General features: G+C 36.3%; 1 protein-coding gene across 5 annotated transcripts in view; it reads left to right on the forward strand.

Moving 5' to 3' along the window:
- The window catches only part of TTLL7 (tubulin tyrosine ligase like 7), a 193,689-nt gene that overhangs the window by 145,904 nt on the left and 22,534 nt on the right, over positions 1-25,251 (forward strand). For all 5 annotated transcript variants that reach the window (XM_048220266.2, XM_026497719.4, XM_057310532.1 and 2 more), the window contains exons 16-19: positions 2,405-2,610; positions 3,589-3,723; positions 5,683-5,763; positions 19,757-19,917. In XM_048220266.2, the coding sequence (XP_048076223.1) occupies positions 2,405-2,610; positions 3,589-3,723; positions 5,683-5,763; positions 19,757-19,917 (583 nt within the window). The remainder of the gene's footprint in view (positions 1-2,404; positions 2,611-3,588; positions 3,724-5,682; positions 5,764-19,756; positions 19,918-25,251) is intronic.

The raw sequence follows: 25,251 nt of genomic DNA on the forward strand, positions 1-25,251 counted from the left end.
GGCTTTTCTTAACTCCCATCGTCCCAGGGCTCCACGAAAGGGACCAGTTCAGTCATGCAGTAAACACAGCTGTGAGCCTTCATTGATCTCCAGCAATGGTTTGTTTAATGTTAGTTCCTGGTAATGAGTGTGTTTTAAACCTGGCCTTTCATACCTAGGGCAAAATGCCGTGAGGAATACAGCACAAACAGATGAAGTTTTTAAATTATCTTTCTCTTACCAAATTATCATGAAGATTTTTGATGGTCTTTCTTTTCCTCTTCCTTTACTTTCTTTTACTGGATTATTTTATGAAGATACATGCTAATGTTCCTGTCTTTGAGAGTTTATGTGTTTGGAGGGGAAATAATGTATTATGTTCCCTTTCATTTAATTACTCATTTAAAATCTTTATTGAGCACCTGTTCTAGAGTTTGCAAGCTATTTTATCAATTACTTCCTTTTTTTTCTTAAAGATGCCTTAAGTACTTTCAGTGTGTCTCTGAAAGGATGGCTCTGTTTCTCTTTGGGAAGCTGACATTGTCCTGTCCAGATCTCATCAGTTGTTTAAGCGCTCATTTAAGATGTGCACCCCTAAGAGCGCGAGCCGACAGAGGACCAGGGCAGGGTTGTGAAAATGTTGCTGAGATTTCTATAGCTCTGAGATTGTTCTTTGTCCTCAGACCAAAAATAAATTGAAATCAGAAAAATAGTGTATTAAAATGATTTTAAGTGTGAATTCACATTTTATGGCTAGCTTAATTCAGTTATATATCTTTTTCCTTATAGTTATATTTTATTTTTATAATCATTAGGAATTACCACAAAGGTTTCAATTTGTTTTATATTCTCTCTTTAATATTACACTAAGGAATACCATAGCCACATACCCTCCTGGAGTTTTCTCTCCAAAGTGTTGCTAGTGATGGAGGACAAAATCCAGATTATGTGTAACATTTTCTGGCATAGAGAACTAACTCAGGAAATTTACACTTGCTGTAGTTTCAAAGATATATTTTGGGTTGATATAAGGTGTTCATATACAAAACTATATGAAATATTTTTCTCACATAACTTGTGTATGCAAGTTACAACCTTTTTTTTGTTAATCTACCTAAATATTATTGGCATATCTAGTGATTTAATTATTCTGTCTGAATTTCCAGTGTATGCAAGGGAAAAATGGGAATCTGTGGTGATTCAAGAGAAAGGATATTTTCCTTCTGCTCCTGTGATCAGGTTATACATGTCCAAATAATCACCTGAAGCCCTCAAAGAGAGTAGAACCAAGGTGTAGGTAGTAGCACGTGCTTTTGTGTATTTTCCTAGTAGAAGATTGACCTCACACAGCCCTTTTTTAGAAGCATAGACCTTTAAAAAAAATTGGATGCAAATTTTAGGTTCAGAAGAAAGTTAATAATTGAAACAAATGGAAATTTTTTTTTTTAAAAAAACATCTTTTATAGCTTTAATGAGTATATTTTTTATACTCACCAGAACCAAATGGTATTAGGCTTCTCATTGACTCAAAATGTCCTATAGAGATACATCCCTAAATATAAGGTTTATGTCCATTGCCTTTATAAAGGTTTAAATTTTTTTCAACAGCGAATGAAGAGAAATATTTGGGTATTCAACCTGGCTTCATGTGAGTTTTATTAAATTATTAAATAAATGAAGATTGAAGTATTTCCCAAGCAGAGAGAGAATATAGAACAGAGGGTATATATAAAATGTGAACTAGAAGGATGTAACTGTTGATAATATTGAGTGATATTCTATTTCCCTGTGTCAGGAATCAAGATTTACCTGGAACAGTTGGTTCTCTTTTTTAAATGGTCTCAATATTCATTGAGGAAGATATTCTGAGATTTTCCCTGGTTTGTTCTGATAACATTTTTTTCTTGACTTTAAATCTTCTACTATGGGAATTTAAATCTAGCTTTTTCTTAATTCTTCTCTCCTGTGAATAAGAAGACTACCTGTCTATTACTACTCTTGTAATAACCAATTACATATTTAAACTCCATCAGGATACTCTTTATGTTTTTCTTCTGCTTGCTATTTTTTTTTTCTTAGGTGCCCTAAATCCAATAACATCCGTTCATTCTGGCCACTCTCTAGACTCCTGTCCATCCCGTCCTATGATTCTGGTTCTTTTATGTCATGTTTCAAGAATGGAACTATTTAAAAAAAGTGTTCTCATGGTAGCCATTCTTAATACATGATAGGGGTGCTGCAGCAAGTTTACTGTTTAAATTGAAGAATTAATTTCAAACTCATATTCTCATGATGATGTCTATGCTTTTACATTTATTGCTGTTTTGCTACCATGTGGTCTAATTGTTAGTTTAAATAAACCCGATGCAGTGGGAAGCTTCTACTAACTCTGCTACTGTCTTATCCTTCTTCTCCATTATCATAGGCTCCATTAGGCGTTCAGTCAGTTGCCCCCGGTCCATCTCTTCTCAATCACCTTCCAGCGCGGACAACCGCCCCTTTTCTGCTCAACAAATGATACCAGCATCCCGGCCAACTTCAGGGTCTCGGTCCCATTCTTTAAACCGTGCCTCCTCCTACATGAGGCATCTGCCTCACGCTAATGATGCCAGCTCTCCTAACTCTCAGTTGGTAAGTCATCTCTTTTGCTCCTCTGAAATTCCAAGAAGAACTATACTCAGGATTTAGGTGGCAAAGGGATCTGCTGGGAAGAGGACAGACTGAACCCCAGATCCTTTCTATAATTCAGCTCATGGTCTTCTGGAATTTGGATTATTCATCTATCTTAACCTATAACTTAAAAAGCAGACCACTATATCATAGAACTTGAGGATGGACCCTGAGAATAACATTTTATTTTCCATTTGCTGATGGTGTAGGATAATTTTGCTGAATTTCATCTGAGTAAATGTTTCATTTTGCAGTGTATTGTGCAGTACAGCTGTAAATTTGGGGGACTTTGTTGGATGGTTAATTTTCCTTAATGGGACTATTGATTAATAGGTTAAAAAAACAAACCATTGATAAATGATTCTTAGAGCACTGAAGTATAAACATTGTTAATAATGTTTTCTTTATATCTAAATTAACATGTAGCATTCTCTCCTTAGCATGAATCCCAGAGATTCGTGTTGAAGAAGTCAGCAAATTTATTTTACAACCAGGCTTACTTGTAGATGCTCAAATAGATATCTCCATGTACCTACACATAGGCCAGGGATTTACTTGTTTATTTAATGTGGATCATGTTCCCAAAGAGAAGAGTTTAGAAAATATAAATGAATGAATTTCACTTAGTAACAATCAATAAATAATTATTTTTTTCTAACCAAAAATAGTCTAAGGTATATGTAAGTCTTTTTTAACCACTTATATTTTTATTTTAGTATTTTGAGCTAAATAAACTGTAACTGTGGGAGTGTGAAAGACACTCTTAGGAAATCACTTCCATTTAATCCTAAGACTAAATGTAAAAGAAATTATTTTCTTTTTCATTGTTATTTTTTTGTAATTAAAAGTGCATCATTTTTACCTAGAAATATCTTTCAGATTATAGTGGCACAATGAAATAAGACCCCCTCCAAATATCTGTATTCTTTCAAATTTAAGAGTGAGTCTTTGCGGCAACTGAGAACAAAGGAACAAGAAGATGATCTAACAAGTCAGACCTTATTTGTCCTCAAGGACATGAAGATCCGGTTTCCAGGAAAATCAGATGCAGAATCATTACTTCTGGTAGAAGATGTGAGTATTTAATGTATACGAAATTTCAAGGAGCTCGCAAGTTTATTCTTCTTAAACTATTAAAATTTATTTCCTGATGGCATTATTCTCAATGACATGGTAAACTTAATTGATGTTCTTTTCAACCTCCACAAGCTTTAGAAAATACAGGGGTTATTTTAATTATTATGATTCATGAGCAGTGAGATCACGTAATCAGTAATGCAAAATATCTTTTAGTGTCTAGTCCTATTTTAATGATGCAATTGCTTCAAGTGAGAATAATTACTGTTAAATAATTACTGTTCTTAATGATGAAAGAAATACCAAAGTTAAGCCTCCTTCTGTAAAGGTTTAGAAGGATCTAACATGTAATGAGTTGTAATGAAAAAATAGGGCCCTGGGTATAAAATGTCAAGGATATTTGAATGTGACACCTTGAATGGTTTTTGTCAAATTGTGAAATGGCTTATGTTGGGTGTGTTTTTCTTGTTATAAACACATTTGCACCACCCAGTGGAACATTCTAAAATGACACAGTCCTAAAAATTCACATTAAAGTCAGTGACTTACTCCTATGCTAGAAAGAAGGTCCAAGTTATTCAGATATTTCTGGTGAAAGATCATTCCTTCAAAGATTGATTTCATTTAAACGTCTGTTTCAAATTGACATTCCTAGGTAATCCCTCAGTAACAGAAGATTGTTTTCTGGTTTCCCTGTTTTGTTTAGTTTTGTTTGGGGTTTTGGTTTTTGGTTTTTGGTTGTGGTGTGTGTTTTTTGTTTTTTTGTTTTGGTTTGGTTTGTTTTTGTTCTTGCTGTTGTTGTTCCAGAGGAGAAGGCACCATCTAGTGGCCATTTGTAGGATAAGAACCAGAATGATGCGCTTGGCTTTTTTCGCATTTTAGCCTTTGGACCTGTCTGAAGAAACTGTCTGGGGACAAAACAAAACAAAACAAAACAAAACAAAAAAACCCAACAAATCATAATAAAAATTTAACTTTCTTAATTTAAAAAATTAATAATGGCAATTTCTATTTTATAATCAGAACATAGTTATAACCAAAATCTCCAAATATTACACATTATTTTGTTATACGTGTATTTTAAAAAGTGAAAATGGTATCTTACTTAAAAATGAGCTGATATTTGTTACATCAAGGAAAAGAGAAAAATGAACATTAGTTGTAAAGCATTATGTAGATGTGTTTTTATTTACATATTATCTTATTCAGTCAAGTTCTTTTCTAGGTAAAGACAAAAATTTTGTATCAGTTTACGTTTATTTCTTAGAGATATTAGTTATATACCAATCTTTTGAATCAGGTAGAAGAAAAATTAGATAATCAGAGAGTAGAACTAATATTTGTGGCTGATGTGATTGTTTTATAAAGAATATATATTGGCTTATATAATTAATTAAATATAATGGATAATTATATAAGACATTAGGTTGTTTACTATATGTTTACTATATGCAGCAGGTATTTTAATTTGTTTGCTACAGTATATATTACTAGAATATATATTCAGAAATTTTGCAGATTTGTACCAATAAAAACCCAATAAAAACAAAACAAAGGGATAATAGAATCCTAATTATGTCTTCTAATGTATTGTTCAATATTCTGTTACTATGTAGGGTGATGTGGTAAATATAGCCTTGGAATTAAAATGGAAAGTCTGTGTTTTGGGCTTCTTCCCAAATCCTATGTACCTGAAGACATTTGACTTGAATTTATTAGAGACTGTGTGCTTTTTATAGCAAGAAGAGAAAACTTTGGATTCTGATGGTTTCTTTACTTTAACTTAGAAATTTTTGCACACGTCTTTATGAAAGTAGACATTCTTTGCAAGTAATATTACAGTGTTTCTGTTTCACAAATTAATTAATAAAATTGGTTTCAACCCATTCATTTACTCTTTGTTACTTTTGAGGAAAATTTTAGATTAAATTTCTTAATGTTTCTCCCCCAAAACAGATCATTGATAACTGGAAGTATCATAAAACAAAAGTGGCTTCATATTGGCTCATAAAATTGGACTCTGTAAAACAACGGAAAGTGAGTAATGCCAAAAAATAGGTTTGCCCTTTGGGGTTATGTATTAAGGTCATTAAACCATATTCATAATCAAACTATGTTCATGTTCATTTGTTTACTCATTTCTTCACCAAATATTTATTACACAACTACTCTGTTCAGGTACTGTTCTAGGTTCTGAGGATAAAAAAATGAATTTAAGAAAAGCCCCATTGGGGCGCCTGGGTGGCTCAGTCATTAAGCGTCTGCCTTCAGCTCAGGGCGTGATCCCGGAGTTCTGGGATCGAGCCCCACATCAGGCTCTTCTGCTATGAGCCTGCTTCTTCCTCTCCCACTCCCCCTGCTTGTGTTCCCTCTCTCGCTGGCTGTCTCTCTCTCTGTCAAATAATAAATAAAATCTTTAAAAAAAAAAAAAAAAGAAAAAAGAAAAGCCCCGTCATCTCATAGAGCTTATATTTTAGTTAAGGTGTTTGGTAATAAGAAATATGTAATAGAATGTAGGGTAGTTTTAAGTACCATGAAGAAAAATAAATGAGGGTGAAAAATAGCAAGAAGGTAACCTTAGAGCAGAGACCTAAATGAAATAGTGCTGTGCAGATACCCTGACGTACAAGTCAGCTTGATGTGTGCACCTCATCTCATTCCCTTTCATATGGGATAGTTGGTCTGTGCCAGTCAAGAGTGAAGTGGTAGTGAGCACTGAAGTGGGATATGTGGGCAGTGGCCAGATCACAGCTTCAAAGTTGTATAGACACTGTGGGTTTTATTCCAAGTGATGAGAAGTCGCTGGAAAATTTTAAGCAGGAGTTATATAGTCTGGTTTATAATTTAAAAGGATCATGAGAGCTTAGAGAATAGAACTGGGAGAGAGGGAATGTAGCAGAATAGAAGTAGAGACCAACTAGCAGGTTTTTAGAGTGATGGACGCAAGAGCTAATGGTTGCTTAGCTAGAGTGGTAACTGAATGGGCGGATGCTGGGGAAGAGCAGGGGTTTCCTGCTGTTATTGCTGTTGTTTCGTTTTACTTTGATTTTGGTTTTGGACATGCTGATATATTGATTAGACATCTAATTGAAGGTATTGAGTATGTAGTTGAATATATGAGTTTTTGAGTTCAGAGCTAAGGTTGTGTGTGAAGATACAAAATTTAAGAGTCAACCAGGATATTTAAACTGGCGGGACTGGATGAGATTACCTCCAGAGTGAGTGTGGTCAGAAAAGAGAAGAGTTTCAAGAATGGAGCCCTGCGCCACTTCTACATATAGAAACCAGAGAGAGGGGGTGTGTGTGTGTGTGTGTGTGTGTGTGTGTGTGTGTGTGTGTTGGGGAATGCGGTTAATTTAAGAGGAACTGAGAAGGAGCAGCCAGTGAGGCATGAAAAACCATGAGAACTGGGTGTCCCTGAAGCCAAGATAGGAAATTATTTTAAGGGCAGAGTGATCAGCTGAGTCGGATGTGGCTGATAGGGGCTGACTGATGAGCAGGAAGACCTGACCGCTATTTTTGGGAATGTGGAAGTTAGTAGTTACCTGATCATAACAATTCAGGGGAGTGGTAGGGAGTAAAACTTGAGTGGAGTTAATTTCAAGGGATGAAAGGCACAGAGGAAAAAACACAGCTAGCACAGGCACTTTTTCAAGGAGTTTTGTGTAGAGAGGAAAGGGAAAATATGGTAGCTGGAGAGCAACGTGGGTTAATGACAAGGTTTTGTTTTGTTTTTTAAAGATGAAGATATTTGCAGTTGTTTGTGTAATGGTGAAAATGATCTAGAAGACAGGAAAGGCACAGGAAAAAGAGGTGATAGAAAATCCTTGTGTAAGTAAGCTGGGAAGGTTTGTCCTAACCAGGAGCATTTGTTCTAATAGGAGGGAAGGCAGAGTCTGGCATCATGGAGGGAAGATGTAAAGGTTTTCTTCTGATGGGGAGGGGCTTTTAGGGACTGGAGGAGACAGTAAAAGGTGTGTGATAGTTACCTCGGACAGTCGGAGAGGGGAGTGGCCAGCAAGCCTGAGCAGCCCCTCACGTGCATTGCAACATCATTTTGGGGGAGGCATACTATTTTAGTAGCTTTAATGAAGTTGTGTTCCTTCAGGAATGCAAGCTATCATTTCCTCTTCTAAGATTTATTGCTAATAAGCTGAAAGTTGACACTGATCAAATGATGACTTTTAAATTATATACTTTCATCTGAGTGAACTGAACTCACAATTTTGCATTAACACATTCCACAAATAATTATTGGTGTTCTGTCATGTGCCGGATACCGGACTGCCGTCGAGGAGGGTACAGCAAAGCTGGTACAGAGATAGACTGAAAACATATTATAAGCCCTGAATACATCTTTGCCAAGTCACTGACTGTGGCCTTGATTGATTAAAATAAGGACTTCTTATTAGAATTGGAACCTAGATTTCCTCAAGTCCGTGTACGTTTTGTAATCTAGAAGATGGAAGACTATAGGTAAATTGCTAATTAAAATGAAATAGTCCAGAAGCAGATTAAAGTATTTATAGGACATTAATACATGATAAATGTGACATTTTAAAGCAGTGGAGAAAAGATAATTTTACCCGCAAATGATACTAAAGCAATTGGTTCCCTATTTATAAGAAAATTAAGTTGGAGCCTTATCTCTCACCATATGCAAAAATAAATTCCAGATAGATTATAGCTTTATATGTAAAAAAAGAAAATATTAAAAGTTTAGAAGAAAAGATATGTTTGTAATCTTAGAAAGGGGGAACCACTTCTTAAGAAAGACCTCAAACCCAGAAGACTTAAAATATTGACAGATTTGATTAAGTGAAAACTTTAAAACAAATTAAAAAGCAGAAGCTGTGAGGAGAATGGGGGGAGGGATATTGAGGAAGATAGATATTTGCAGCACATAAAACACCAGCAGTAACACCAGCAAACCAAAACCACCTACAAATCAACTAGCAAAAGACAAATTCTCCTATAAATATTAATAAATAAAATGGCAAAGTACATAAAAAGGCCATGAAAAGACGATTTATGGATCTTCGAATAGCCAATTAGCATGTAAATAGATCCTTGGCCTCACTAATGATGAAGGAAAAACAAGTAAAAACCATCATATTAGCAAAAATTAATAAGACAGATAATATCAGTGATGGAAATAGTATGGATAAAAGAGCCTTTGCTATACTATTAGAGGGAGAACACATTGGTACAACTCTTTAGAACGGTAATTTGCAGTATCTATTAAGATTACAATGTTCATAAACTTATGACTCTGCAAAACTACTTACAGCATTCTGTCCTACAGAATGATTTTCTGAGTGTATGAAAGATTGACATACATGAGCATTCACTGCTGTGGTATTTGTGAAAGCAAAACATTGGAAGCAGCCTAAATGTCTTATCAATAGATTTATGGTCAGATAAACTATAGTGCCTCTACACTATTCAGTTGCATTAACTTGAATATTATGCTGGAATCATAGATCTTAACCTGAGAGGTAGCACAGGATTATGACTTACAACATATGATACAAACATACGTTAGTAAAATTAGCCAAACTTTACTAATCGTGAGTGAGGGATACAATCAGTAAGCCATCACCAGGAGGCCATGAGGCCATCAGCTCTCAGGTGTTCCTTTTCAAATGTCCAGAGGCATTCTGGGTTCAGAGTGATAAGTGCCAACTATGTCTGGGTCACCTTAGTACAGAGGGAGCCTTCCAGATTGGGGTGACCTTTATTTTCCTTCTCCATTAGTCACCCACGTAGTGTTTGTGACTAACTTCCATTCTCTAGCCAGCTGAAATAAAGAGGTTGATTGACTACGAATGTTGTCTGATAGAACTCTCCGCAAAGATGGCAATATTCTTTATTTGTGATGTCCAACACAGTGGTCGCTAGACACATGTGGGCATTGAGTGAGCATTTGAAATGTGGCTGGTGTGACTGAGGAACTAAACTTTTAGTTTTGATTAATTTAAATTTAAATAGCCAAATGTCTCTAGTGGCTACTGTAGTTGACAGTGTGGTGCTAAGCGGACCAGGGGTAGCCTTCTAAATATGTTCTTAGGTAAGAACTTTCTCATTTATTGTCACGCTGGAAAATTTCATTAGAGGGTTTGCAAGAATGTCCAGTAAGGTCATCATTGCCATGGACATCTTGAAGAAGCAATGCCTCTGTCAACTTTTTCCATTCTATATACCAGCCAGAAATTATATCAAGATAGTAAATTAAACATGTCATCTTGTACAATAATATGTATTGTCCAATTTTAAATGACTTATTTGTACTATTTTATTAAAAAGCTATTTTATTACTATTAAAATACTATTTTATTAAAAAATTAAAAATTAAAATGACTTATGTGTATGTACTATTTAAAAAAATTTAAAAAATTTTTTTACAAACTCAGTACCAAGTTGTTAAGATGATGTTTTTCTAGAGGGTAGGTAGACTTACTGAGCCAGGGGAATGAAAATGGTGACACTTGGTGTTGTTTTTCTTCTTCTTTTTGTATATTTCTCTCTCTATTTTTTTAAGTTAAAGTAATCTCTTTAAAAATGGCAGAATGACAGGGAGGCACAGGCATTCCGGTGAAGCCTGTCTGGACTCCAACACTCCCCCCCCCTGCCATCCAATCAGATGCTAACTTTCCTTGTTCTGACCTCATGGCACTTTGTACTCAGTTGTACTTACAATCTGCCTTGAAAGGTTTTTGTACTAATTTTTTCCCACTTCTCTAAAAGCCAGAGGCTTGTCTTATTTTGTAGTCACCTGTTGGAGGATTTCTATAAACGTTTATTAAGTTGATTCAATTCTATACTCTTTTATGAACTCTGTCAATGGCAGGCTAGCTTCTTTCTGCTTCTGTTTTTCTTCGCTAGTGATGTATGTTTGACAACAAATTAAGCACTGTCATTCTGTTTTTTTACATGTGGTTTGAGAAGGTCTGATAAACATTGTACGGGATGTTCAGATGATATATGTGCATAGTAATATTTGTGAATCGGAAGAAATGTTTTAGGATTGTTATGCTCAATTTGGTTTATAAATTTTGGGTAAAATTCAACAATTGCTTATAAATTTACTTGCAAGTACTTTTGCCAGTCTCTATTTCTCCTCTACTGATTTACTCTAAGAATATTTGGAGTGAGTTATGTTTGTGTAATCCTTTCCTCTACATCTCCATGTTTATCCTACACTGTTAGGTTATAGGAGTGGAAGCACCAGTGTGAGGGGGCTTGGTGTTTAGTGCAACTTATATACCTTTTCTTTGAGCCCTTTTGTTGCTTCTTCCATTTTGGCATAAGCCAAAAGTACTGTATATTATTTGTCCTTGTAAAAGGTAGTAAGACATCCTATCTTCAATAGAAATCTTGTTAAAGTCCCATAGTTTAGATTACCCAAGCAATTATAGTAAAACTTCTAGATAGGTAATTTAATAGACAGTTCTATTTTTGGCAGAAAAATTTGTAGCTTGAATTTTGATTCTCTAATCAGTAAGGGGTGCTCTTAACTAGGGCAAGTTTATCTTGCTGCGTTGCCCACTTTCACGGAGGCCCTGAAAGGTGGCTCAGGAATGGTAGGCTGGGCTATGATGAGAAAGGGAAAGCCCAGAATTTACACACTTGAAACGTATATGTGGCAATTTTCTTGCTGTGGTTATGATCACTGAGTTTCCTTCTTTCCTCAACCATTTTGTTCTTTAAGACCCTTTTCCAAAGCAGACTCTAATTTCTCAGATGGTAGAAGGTGGGATGCTCCTAAGAAAAGAAACAGAGGCAGCTTTCAGCAGCGTTCATTGTGTGATGGCATTCCTCCCCTCACTTAAGCAAGGGTCATTGAAGAGCTCTCACCCATGAGTAATTATTTGAATAATAAGGAAATGAATTTCTGGAAAACTTTTCCTTTTTGTAAAATTAACCCTGCCAAGTTTATAGGTTCTTTCACCCATGCTCACAAAAAGAAGCATAACAAATACACACATCATGAACGCAAATCATCAGGTCAGCCGGTAATAGAAGTCTTGAGCTCTGACATAAGCAAAGAGTTTTTAATTGGGACCTTTTTTTTTTCTTACATTTTGTTCATTTAATCAGTATGATTAGAATGAATTAAGTGAAATACTTAAAATTTAGCCCAGATAGGATAAGTATAGAGATACATTGTGAAAATAATCTTTGAGACTAAGTTAAATATGTTTGTCTGATTTCTATATATTATATATAGATACATATATTTCTTCTCTACCTCTTCCCAATCTTGTTTATTTCAGAAGAAATCAGGGGTAAAGTGGGATCAGAGAATGGCTGCAATATTTTTTTCTTGCAACATGAGAGCAATATAATAATGACTTGAAAAGGGCATTGAAAATTTTTTTAAAAAGCTATGTATGTTTGTATGTTAATATTGAATAGCAGAAAGAGGTACTAGACTTGTAGTCACATGGATTTAGGTTCACTACTGCCTCTGCCTTTTACTTGGGTCAGGTAACTTCTTAGAACTTCTTTGAGATTTGTAACATTAAGTATTAGAGGGTTCTTGTGAAGAAGTAGCACATCATATGGGAGGGTGCTCTGGCCCTGGAAGGTATGAAATGCAGGCTGATTTCTTTCCTACTAAGGATAGGTAAAGTTGAATTTATAAATTAGGCACAGTAAGAGATTAGCAACAATAGCTAAATAATGAAATAGAACAATTCTAATAATATATGGTAATAAAAGTTATGAAAATGTGGTCTCTCCCTCTCTCAAAATATCATATTGTACTGTACTCACCCTTCTTCTTGTGATGATGTGAGATGATTAAATGGCCACATGCTGAGATGAAGTGAAGTGAATGTTACGGCGTTAGGTGACTGTTGATCTTCTGACAGTAGGTCCGAAGGAGGATCGTCTACTTCTGGACGGTGGTTGACCTCGGGTAACCAAAACCGTAGAAAGTGAATCCACAGGGAAGGGGAGGCTACTGTACTAAGAATTCTTCATATGTAGAATTATTTTATGTAGAATATGTAGAAATGAGGTATAAAAAATTGTCTGTTGGGTTGTAATGTATTAGCCATTTATTTGACTGTTTGAAACCTGTGCTGTTGGTTATTATAAAGCCAAAAACTGCATCCAAGAGAACAAAAAGAAACCTAGAATGTGGCTCAGCTGTAGTATGTAGAATTAGATATTATAAAAAGTTACCCATTTAGAAGGCCAGGGACTTAACTAATTTACATTTAGATGTGGATTAATCAGATCTGTCCTTCTTTTGGCTGGGATGATAGTCATCATTGAAAGGCTGTGTCAGTTCAGTCTCCTGGGGAGCAGACATAAGATAGAATTAGAAGTGAAAGAGATTTATAAGAGGAAACACCCAAGAAATATGAGAGAGAGAGTTCAAGTAGATAGGAAGAGCCTTCAGACTGCAATTTGGGTCAGCGGTGAATGGAGGGCAGGAGGGTTGGGGAGGAAGAATCTCAGACTAGTGAAGTTCTGAGAGAGCTTCGTAGGGCTGATGGGGAGCCAGAACAGAGGGATCATGTGAGGTGGAAGTAACCCCTCTCTGGTATCCTGTCCATGCTCAATCCTTTGGTTGGGAGTGGAGGAGAGCATAAGCTTGAATGTTGCAGTGGATCCTGAATGGGGAGGCTGTCAGTTAACTGCACTCTTGAAAGTAGGGTGAATCAAATGGCATGCCACAAAGGCTGTGTGTGATACGATTTAACTTGACAAACATTTAGTGGTTGCCATTTTGTACAAGAACTATGCTAAGCACATTGGAGATTTTGGGAGTTGTTCATTCATTCAGTTACTTGTTCATTCTAACATGCGTTCAACAATATTAATTGGAGGACTACCATGTACCAAGCACTATTCTAGGTGCGGAATGCCTAAATCTCATTGAAATCTCTTAACTCCATTTATAGACCATTGTTGAAATATGTATCTCCCTTTTTCTGTTCCAGGAGCAAAGCTTTTGCTGGTTGCTCATTAAAATGTTATAAAACTCTAAGATTAGAACCCACACACACAAACTCTTTCATGTGCCTCATTTCGAATTTTCCTTAATGTATGTAAACTTTAAAGGTCAAGGATGAGGGAATTAAATACTGAAAAGAATCCTCACCAGGTGAACATGGAAACAGCTAATCTTATTTAATATCATGTTGTGGTAACTCCACACTTGCATAATTTAGCTTTCTGCCAAGAATGCAGCTGCTTTATATAATTTATGAGGAATATATGTGAAGTATGAAAATATTGCAGTGTTGGTAGACTGTGAAGAATGCCATATTTGCTGAAAAGCTTATTCTCTGATATGATATCTAGGCATAAACTAAGATTGGAGGATGAAGAGAAATACATAGTGATATTAAGCTTATACTGTATTTGCATTTATTTGGGGGTTCTAAGAGATCCTTGTTGATCAAGTGTTTCTTCTCTCAATAGCAATTGCTTTTTAATACCTACTGTAGCTGCTTCTGCATGCGTTTTGTTGTTATTATTTTCCGTCTCTTTCTCATTTGGGCTGACAGAGACGCTCTTACAGAGCTGTTCGCTTTGCATCAGCAAAAATGCCTTTACCCTGTAGCCATGGCTGCCGCATGCACCATTAGTGCGGCATGTAGTGGTGTTAATGTTATTTCTAAACCTCCCTCACCTCATGCCATTATTTTAATTTAGAACCAAATGTTCAGCCATACGGAGCAGTTTGTCATTCAACATCTGTATGTTCTTGCAAAATATGACTTTGTGTACTTTATGCCTTCAAATGTGCTCTATTTCACATGGAAAAGATAAATCTTTTCATTTTATTAATGTTTTCACTGACTCAATCTCCCATTTATTTTTTCCTCTTGGAGAGCTTAATGTTGGATCAGGGTGCTTTTAAAAGTCACAGTGTCAGGAAACGGACACCTGTATTCTATAACTTAGCCTCACTTGAGTCCACAGATAAACACAAAGGGCACCTTGCTGATCATTTGTTTTTATGTTTCACAAATTAGTCATCTTCCATCCATTTTGTTCTAACCCCAAAGCACCCAGATATCCAAAATAGCATTACAAATGAACTAGCATTAATTTACCTCTTTCCGGTCTGATTTCTTGCCGGTCTGCTCTCGGCCTTACTAAAATTATTCAGTGGGTGCTTTGCTAAAGCTGCAGTCAGTGTCTCCCCATCTGTATAGCCTTCTAAGCAGATAAGACCCTTTGCCCTGGCCTGGAGGGGGTGCCTGGGCAGGTTTTTTTTGTCTGTACACAGTGACTGCATCCATTTTCCCAGGTATTACTTGACTAGAGGAGAATCTGAATCCAAGAAGTGACAATTTGATTGTTTTCTAGGGTTTGTTGTTGACGCCGGGGTAGATGGAAGTAATTGTGAGGCGGTGTTGGTAGTACTGAGCAGCAGTGATCTGTCTGCATAGCCGTCCATTTACCGGCTTGTAATCTTGGCGAAGTTACTAACCTGCCCCATGCCTTAGCTTTCTCATCCATAAAATGAGATCCAAAAATGTCCTCAAAACCAAAAAATTTTCATAATCATTAGGCAGCACAACCTAACTTACCTGAATTCATTTGGTGACAGTGACCTGACAGGAAGTTACGTGTTAGTTTTGTCTTGTCTCTTGGTTTGCATATTCACATATTTTCCTGCAGAAATAGTAATGTGTATGATTATGGAATCTAGCCTCAAGATCTTTTGAAAGGGAACTGTGGACCAATTTGTATCTACCTTATGTTTTTGTTCTGAGGACTAAATGAATTGCTCTATGTAAAAGTGTTTAGGACAGTCCCTGGTCCACAGTGAGGTCCATAGAAAGCCCTCAATAAGTGTTAGCTCTGATTTTTACCTTGTCTGCATAGGTTTCACTTTGCTGCAAGGAACAGTTTCACTAAGATGAACACCTGCTGACCCTTGGGGACATTATAAGTTTTTTACCAAGATGGACATAATGCCTCTCTTTATGTGAATAACAGTCTATGTTAATTAAACAGGAAATTAAAATAAAGCAAGCTAATTATTAATAGGGAAAAATGGGGGATGAAAAGATCATAGGTCAGTGGCAGGTAAAGGTCTCCCTGTATAGGTTCGCCAGGTGAGTAGATCGGGGAAGACTGTCCCAAGCAGAGGAAGGAGTGTATGTGAATGCTCGTAGGGGAGATGAGGGAGTCAGGTTCTTGTACCCTTGGTTTGCATGCCCTCATGCCCTCCAAATTATAGGTCTCTCTAACCCATTCCTTTCCCCAGGACCAGGGAGCTTGTTTCCTTCAAAATTGAACGCAAAGAGAAGCAAAGGAAAATGTATGTTCCCCGTGAGCTGCTCAGGAAAAGAAGGGGCAAGTTACTGGGTTGCCTAGACCATGCTAGTCTCACGATTCTCAGAAGTCACTCAGGCAGAGATGTTTGTGTTGCAAGAGGCCTAGAATATTTTATTCATCTCTCCATGTTGGAGGAAACATCAGGAGTAGAGCAGAAGCATTCTGCACCCCTAACTCCCTGGCCGATTTCAGAAGTTCTCTTTGTCATGTGTGGACTAGAATATTAGACCATCATGGTTTTAAAATTCCCACTAAACTAAGAATAAAACATGTACAGAGTAGTGGCCAAGAGAGTCTCCAATAAGCAATGTTGCCCTTCTCTTTGGTTCTTATGCATCATATGCATTTCACCATAAAATGTATTCAAAAAGAAATAATCTTAAATGCTGTAAAGTTGAATAATTATTTAATAATAGAATATGAAAGGGGAGCCTGTGTGGCTCAGTCATTTGAGCAGTGGACTCTTGATTGTGGCTCAGGTCATGATCCCAGGGTCATGAGATGGAGCCCTGCGTGAGGCTCCGCACTCAGGAGGGAGTCAGCTTTTCTCTTTCTCCTTCTACCCTTCTCTCCTCTCAAAATAAATTATAAATCTTTAAAAAATAATAGAATATGAAGTTAATGTTAACATGGCTACTTTGTACAATTTTTCCTTCATTATTAGGCTTTTGGCCTGTTATTACATAGAAAGTAGAAAGGAAAATTGAGAAGAGAAATGACTTAAATGTATCATTTACTGCTAGTGTGGATTCTTCTACCACATCTGTCATGAGTACTGTCATGAGTACTGCTTTCTACATTAAAACAATATAGAGTTAAACTAATAGATTAAATGAAAATTGTAAAAAATAAAAGGTACACATTCATGCCTAATAGACATCAGTATTATTGTAAATAATTCATACTAAAGTTAAAAAAATCCTTCTTACTATTAAGCATTTGTTATCTGTAGTAACAAGCCTTCCAGGACAATTTTTTCCCAAGCGAGTTTATTACACATTGCATTCTCTCTCCTTATTCTCCGCCCCCTCATCTGACATGCCCCTGACCCACCGTGGGGATTGCAGTACTGTTCCCACTTCATGGTGAAGGAAGTGGGAACAGGAAGGGAAGGCCTGAGGCTGCTCACACCATTCCTCATGTGAGAAGCTGGAGTTGACATTCTTCTCTAAATAAAATGATACTTTGAAAATTTTTTACTGAGTTGATTTTAAACAGATGTTTATTTTACATTTGCCTTATCAGAAATAACTAGTATCACTTTTTAAAATATGGCTGTTTTATTTTTTTTAAGATTTTATTTATTTATTTGAGAGAGAGAGAGATAGAGAGCACAAGCAGGGGGGAGGGGAAGAAGGAGAAGCAGGCTCCTTGCTGAGCAGGGAGCCCCATGTGGGGCTCTATCCCAGGACCCTGGGATCATGACCTGAGCTGAAGGCAGATGCTTAACCAACTGAGCCACCCAGGTGCCCCTAAAAATATGGCTGTTTTAAAGAGAGACAAATTAAATTCTTTTATCTGCTTCCAATTCTCTATACATTTGTGCCAATTGAGAGAAATCTTTCTTCTGTCAGCCTTTATTTTCCACGCTTCTTTCTCTCCTCACGACTCACTCACTCATTTATGGGCAGTTCCTTCAATTAGATACATAAAATAAGAAGCAAAAACCTAGGGTGCCTGGCTGGCTTAGTTGGTAGAGCATGCAACTCTCAGTGTTGTGAGTTCCAGGCCCACATTGGATGTAGAGATTACTTAAGAAAAAAAAAACTAAAAAAAAAAAAGTAAAAATCGACTTTGGTGAACTGAAATATGAATAACTATATTTGTTGGTGCTTACTTTTTTTTTTAAAGAGTTTTCATTGGAAATACCTGCATTGCATAAATATTTAAATACATGTGAATTGGACAAAGTCACTTTTTGGTTTACAATTTTTTTATTATTATTTTTTAATTTTTTTAAAGATTTATTTATTTATTTATTTGACAGAGAGAGACAGTGAGAGAGGGAACACAAGCAAGGAGAGTGTGAGAGGGAGACGCAGGCTTCCTGCTGAGCAGGGAGCCTGATGCGGGGCTCAATCCCAGGACCCTGAGATCATGACCTGAGCTGAAGGTAGACGCTTAACGGCTGAGCCACCCAGCCGCCCCTAAATTTTATTTTAGAACCTCTAGGATATCAGTTGTTCAGAATTAGATTAATCATAGTCCTTATTTCATGATACTCTCTCATTATTGCTAAGTCGTTGGCCGGCTTTTATTTAGTGTTTTTAAGTTAATTTTACCATTTGTGACCCCCAATGTTGAAAACAAAAGCTGTGCTCCTGGCAATGCCCTATTATTACCTAAGCAAATGACTCTCCTCCATCCCCCTGGACATCCTCCCCAGGTCTCAGGTAGCCATTTTCTTAAATTCAGGATTCACTAGTTCCTTTCTTTCTTTATAAATTCTTATTATGTCTGTGTTTATCCCCATATGTATTTTAAATGTAGTTGTTTTTATGTCTATTAAGAGGGTTTCATGCTATATATAACCTCAGGTTTGCATTTTTAAAAATTTACTATTAGATTGCTAGGATGCTCTGTGTTTTGTGCATTGTCCTGTTTCATTCGTTTTGATTACCGTGTAGTAGTTCAAGGACTGAGTGTACCGGTTTATTTTTCACTCTCCCATTGAAGGACAAGGGTTGTTCCCAGGTGTTTGCAATGGTGAACAGCGGTTAGAACATTCTTGTACATGACTCTTGTTTTTAACCCCTGAGAGAGTTTCTCTTAGGAATAATATTGCTGGGTTATAGGGTATATGAATTTTTAGCTTTAAGAGATAATGCCAAGCTATTTTTGAGTGACTGCAACCAGTTGGTACTCCCACCAATAATGTCTAAGAGACCCTGCAGAACCTTAGCTCTCCAGCACTTAGTATTGTCAGACTTTTAATTTTCGTCAGTTAAATGGTCATGAAGTGATACCTTATTATAGTTTTAATATTTATTTCTTTTATATGTTGGGCAAATTTATTTCCTCTTTTGTGAAATTCCAGTTCATGTATTTTTGTCTGTTTTCCCCCCTAAGTTGTTAATATTTGAGTTAATCATTTGTTAGGCATTCATTATGTATTTTGTTATTAATCATTTGTTCGAGGTATATGTTTTAAATATATTTTCCCAGTTTGTAACTTGATCTTTTCTTTTCCTTAAGGTATCTTTTGGTGTCCAGAAGTTCTTAATTTTAATATAATCAATCTATTAATATTTTATGGTCCATACCTTTTTTAAAGTAATCTTTTTTTAACCTAAGGACTAAAAGATATTCTCTAATACTTTTCACTGAGGTATTTAATGGTTTATTTTTTAAGCTTAAGGCCCTAATTCCCCTAGAGTTGATTTTTGTTAATTGAGTGAGTGAGGATTCAATTTCTTTTCTTAATAAAACTTACTATTTTTCAGTCTCCATTTATTGATTTAATTTAGATTTAACTTTAATTTAAATTTTAAACTTAATCTCTTCTTACTCCAATGATCTGGCTTGCCACCTATGTCATACACTAGAGTTTCATAAATGCATGGCCCTATTTCTGGGATTTTTACTCTGTGTTGTTGTTCAGCGAATGAGTGTGTATAGGTGTGTGTATGTATTTATCTTTTAATTATATATATTCATCTTTGAATTTTAGACACACTTATACACTTAGATTTTGAAATAACTTCGGTTTCTCCACTAGGTTTTGGACATAGTAAAAACAAGTATTCGTACAATTCTTCCACGTATCTGGAAGGTACCTGATGTTGAGGAAGTAAGTTTATATCGGATTTTCAACCGGGTTTTTAATCGCTTACTCTGGAGTCATGGCCAAGGACTGTGGAACTGTTTCTGTGATTCAGGGTAAGTTCTAAGTTAGCTTTTATTATTGTTACTTTTAACATTTTACTATTTAGTTATATAGGAAGCCCAGTAAAATGGTTGAATTTCTATAATGATCTGTTAAAATATGGATTTTTTTACTGCATATAGTTCTTCTGTATTTGGCTATAATTTATAGCAGTTAAGCTGATTCAGATGAGCTAATGAATATGAACACAACACCTAATTTGAATTTAGTGGAAAGAAGGTACTCTTTCATTTAATTTAATTTTATTTAAATTCAATTAATTAACATATAATGTATTATTATTTTCAGAGGTAGAGTTCAGTGATTCATCAGTTGCATGTAACGCACAGTACTCATTATATCAAGTACCCTCCTTAATTTCCATCACTCAGTTACGGCATCCCCTCCAGCAACCCTGTTTGTTTCCTATACTGAAGAGTCTCTTATGGTTTGTCTCCCTCTCTGATTTCATCTTATTCTATTTTTCCCTCCCTTTCCCTATGATCCTCTGTTTTGTTTCTTAAATTCCACATGTGAGTGAAATCATATGATAATTGTCTTTCTCTGATTGACTTATTCTGCTTAGCATAATACCCTCTAGTTCCATCCATGTCATTGCAAATGGCAAGATTTCCATTTTTTATGGATGCGTAATATTCCATTGTTTGTGCATGTATGTGTGTTTGTGTGTGTATATATATACACAATATATATACAATTCCTTTGTCCAAGCATCTGTTTCATCAGTTGATGGACATCTGGGCTCTTTCCATAGTTTGGCTATTGTGGACATTGCTGCTATAAACATTGGGGTGCAGGTGCCCTTTCGGATCGCTACTTTTGTATCTTTTGGGCAAATCTCTAATAGTGCAATTGCTGGATTGTAGGGTAGCTCTATTTTTAATTTTTTGAGAAACCACCATACTGTTTTTCAGAGCAGCTGTACCAGCTTGCATTCCCACCAGCAGTATAAAAGGGTTCCCCTTTCTCCACATCCTCACTAACATTTTTTGTTTCCTGACTTGTTCATTTTAGCCATTCTGACTGGTGTGAGGTGGCATCTCATTGTAGTTTTGATCTGTACTTCTCTGATGCCAAGTGATATTGAGCATTTCTTCATGTGTCTGTTGGCCATCTATATGTCTGACATCTTTGGAGAAATGTCTGTTCATGTCTTCTGCCCATTTATTGACTAGATTATTTGTTCTTTGGGTGTTGAGTTTGATGAGTTCCTTATAGATTTTGGATACTAGCCCTTTATCTGATAAGACATTTACACATATCTTCTCCCATTCTCTCAGTTGTCTTTTGGTTTTGTTGGCTGTTTCCTTTGCTGTGCAAAAGGTTTTTATCTTGATGAAGTCCCAATAGTTCATTTTTGCTTTTGTTTCCCTTGCCTTTGGAGCTGTGTCTAGTAAGAAGTTGCTGTGGTCAAGGTTATAAAGGTTGCTCAATTTCTTCCATAAGTGTTCTATAGCTTTCGGAGTACAGATCGTTGACCTCTTTGGTTAGGTTTATTTCTGGGTATCTTATGGTGTTTGGTGCAATTGTAAATGGGATCAATTCCTTAATTTCTCTTTCTTCTAGATCATTGTTAGTGTGTAGGAATGCAACTGATTTCTGTGCATTGATTTGATATCCTGCGACTTTGCTGAATTCTTGTGTGAGTTCTAGCAATTTTGGGGTTGGAGTCTTTTGGGTTTTCCACATAGAGTATCATGTCATCTGTGAAGAGTGAGAGTTTGACTTCTTTGCTCATTTGGATGCCTTTTATTTTTTTTTGTTGTCTGATTGCTGAAGCTAGGACTTCTAACACTATGTTGAACAACAGTGGTGAAAGTAGACATACGTTGTGTTCCTGACCTTTGGGGAATGGTTCTCTATTTTCCCCATTGAGAATGATATTCACTGTGGGCTTTTCATATATGGCTTTTATGATTGAGGTATGTTCCCTCTATCCCTACACTGTGGAGAGTTTTAATCAAGAAAGAGTGCTGTATTTTGTCAAATGCTTTTTCTGCATCTATTGAGAGGATCATAAGGTTCTTGTCCTTTCTTTTACTAATGTAGTATATCACATTGATTGATTTGTGGATGTTGAACCACCCTTGCAGCCCAGGAATAAATCCCACTTGGCCGTGGTGAATAATCCTTTTAATGTACTGTTGGATCCTATTGACTAGTATCTTGGTGAGAATTTTGGCATCCATGTTCATCAAGGATATTGGTCTGTAATTCTTTTTGGTGGGGTCTTTGTCTGGTTTGGGGATCAAAGTAATGCTGGCCACACAGAATAAGTTTGGGAGTTTCCTTCCATTTCTATTTTTTGAAATAGCTTCAGAAAAATAGATATTGATTCTTTAATTGTTTGGTAGAATCCCCTGGGAAGCCATGTGGCTCTGATGCCAATAGCTTCAGAAAAATAGATATTGATTCTTTAATTGTTTGGTAGAATTCCCCTGGGAAGCCATGTGGCTCTTGTTTGCTGAGAGATTTTTGATTACTGCTTCAATTTCCTTGATGGTTATGGGTGTTTTCAGGTTTTCTTTTCTTCTTGGTTTAGTTTTGGTAGTTTATATGTTTCTAGGAATGCATCCTTTTCTTCCAGATTGCCTAATTAGTTGGTATATAGTTGATCATAATATATTCATAGAATTGTTTGTATTTCTTCGGCATTAGTTGTGATCTCTCCTCTTTCACTCATGATTTTATTAATTTGGGTCCTTTCTCTTTTCTTTTTGATAAGTCTGGCTAGGGGTTTATCAATCTTATTAATTCTTTCAAAGAACTGACTCCTAGTTTCGTTGATACTGTTCTTTTGGTTTCTATTTCATTGATTTCTGCTCTAATCTTTCTCCTGCTGGGTTTAGCCTTATTTGCTGTTTTGGTTTTTTTTTTCTTTTCTAGCTCCTTTAGGTGTAAGGTTAGCTTGTGTATTTGAGACTTTTCTTGTTTCTTGAGAAAGGCCTGTTTTCTGTATATTTCCCTCCTAGGACCACCTTTGGTGCATCCCAAAGGTTCTGAACTTTTGTGTTTTCATTTTCATTTGCTTCCATGAATTTTTAAAATTTTTCTTTAATTTCCTGGTTGACCCATTTATTCTTTAGTAGGATGCTCTTTAACCTCCATGTATTTGTGTTACTTCCAAATTTTCTCTTGTGATTGAGTTCAAGTTTTAAAGCATCGTGGTCTGAGACTATGCAGGGAATAATCCCAATCTTTTGGTACCAGTTGAGACCCAGTTTGTGAGCCAGTATGTGATCTATTCTAGGGAATGTTCCATGTGTACTTGAGAAGAATGCATATTCTGTTGCTTTATGATGGAATATTCTGATTATATCTGTGAAGTCCATCTGGTCTAATGTGTCATTCAAAGCCCTTGTTTGCTTGTTGATATTCTGCTTAGATGATCCGTCCATTGCTTTGAGTGGGGTATTAAAGTCCCCTACTATTACTGTATTATCATCAATGTGTTTCTTTAATTTTGTTATTAGTTGGTTTATATAATTAGCTGCTCCCAAGTCAGGAGTATAAATATTTATAATTGTTAGATCTTCTTGTTGGATAGACCCTTTAATCATGATATAATGTCCTCTTCATTCCTTATTACAGTCTTTGGCTTAAAATCTAATTTGTCTGATATAAGGATTGCTACCCCAGCTTTCTTTTGATGTCCATTAGCATGATAAATGATTCTCCATCCCCTCACTTTCAATCTGGAGGTATCTTTGGTTCTCTTGTAGACAGCATATCGATGGGTCTTTTTTTTTAATCCAATCTGGTATCCTGTGTTTTTCAATTGGAGCTTTTAGTCCATTTCCATTCAGAGGAATTATTGAAAGATATAAATTTGGTGCCATTGTATTACCTGTAAAGTCTCTGTTTCTGTAGATTGTCTCTGTTCCTTTCTGGTCTTTGTTACTTTTGGGATCTCTCTTCGCTCAAAGGATCCCCTTTAATATTTCTTGCAGGCCTGGTTTACTGATCACAAATTCTTTTATTTTCCATTTGTCCTGGAAGCTCTTTATCTCTCCTTCCATTTTGAATGACAGCCTTGCTGGATAAAGTATTCTTTGCTGCATATTTTTCTTGTTTAGTGCTTTGAATAAATCATACCTCTCCTTTCTGGCCTGCCAGGTCTCTGTGAACAGGTTTGCTGCCAGCCTTATGTTTCTACCCTTGTAGGTTAAGCACCTTTTGTCTTGAGCTGCTTTCAGGATTTTCTCTTTATCTCTGAAATTTTCAGTCTTCACTATTATATGTTGGGGTGTTGACCTATTTTTATTGATTTTGATGGGGGTTGTCTGTGCTTTCTGGACTTGAATGCTTGTTTCCTTTCCTAGATTAGGGAAATTCTCAGCTATAATTTGTTCAAATAAACCTGCCCCTCCTTTCCTTATCTTCTGGCACCCCTATTATTTGAATATTATTGCACTTTATGGTATCACTGATTTCTCAGTCTCCCCTCATGATCCAGTAGTTGTTTTCCTCTCTTTTTCTCAGCTTCGTTACTTTCCACCGTTTTGTCTTCTGAATCACTGACCCTCTCTTCTGCCTCATTTACACAGCAGTTAGAACCTCCATTTTTTACTGCATCTCAGTAATAGCATTTTTAATTTTGGTCCAATTAGATTTTAGTTCTTTTATTTCTGTAGTAAGGGATTCTCTAATGTCTTTTATGCTTTTTTCAAGACCAGATAGAATCTTTATAATCGTTTTGAATTCTAGTTCCACCATCTTACTTATATCCGTATTGATTAAATCTTTGGCAAAGCACTACCTCTGGTTCTTTCTTGTGCTGTGAATTTCTTCTTCTAGTCATTTTGTCCAGAAAAGAAAGGAGGAAAGAAAAAAAAAAGAAGAAAAAAAAAAAGAAAAAAACAAGGAAATAGAAACAAACTCCAGCAAAACAGCAACAATAATATCAACAATAACAACAACAATATCTTCAGGGAGTGATTGTGATGTATGCTGTGTACACTCTGCTGTTGTGTTTTGGCTGCTTTTTCCCCCTGGTCCTTCCTCTACATAGTTCCTCCTTGCTTGTAGTGGGGAGTGTTTGTTCCTTTAACTAGGTATGCTTTAATTTGTTTGTGAAGTTGAGCCAGAAAGTGATGTTTTGCAGCTTTCTTTAATCAGTAGACTTGGCAGATGTGGGGGTTTGTCTTGGTCTTCTGAGGGAGAGGCCTGCTGTGCTGGTTCACAAGCTGGCTTGCTCCCTAAAGATGCTCCTGCCAGGTCAGAGGGGTGGGGTTTTGTGTAGGGGACTCCAGCCTCCACTAGAGGCGCTGTGTTTCTCTCCAGAGCTTGTGCTCGTGCGTGGGAGGAGGGAGGGTTGGTGCAGGAGG

Source organism: Ursus arctos, unplaced genomic scaffold, assembly GCF_023065955.2.
Source record: "Ursus arctos isolate Adak ecotype North America unplaced genomic scaffold, UrsArc2.0 scaffold_12, whole genome shotgun sequence".
NCBI classification, from domain to species: domain Eukaryota; kingdom Metazoa; phylum Chordata; class Mammalia; order Carnivora; family Ursidae; genus Ursus; species Ursus arctos.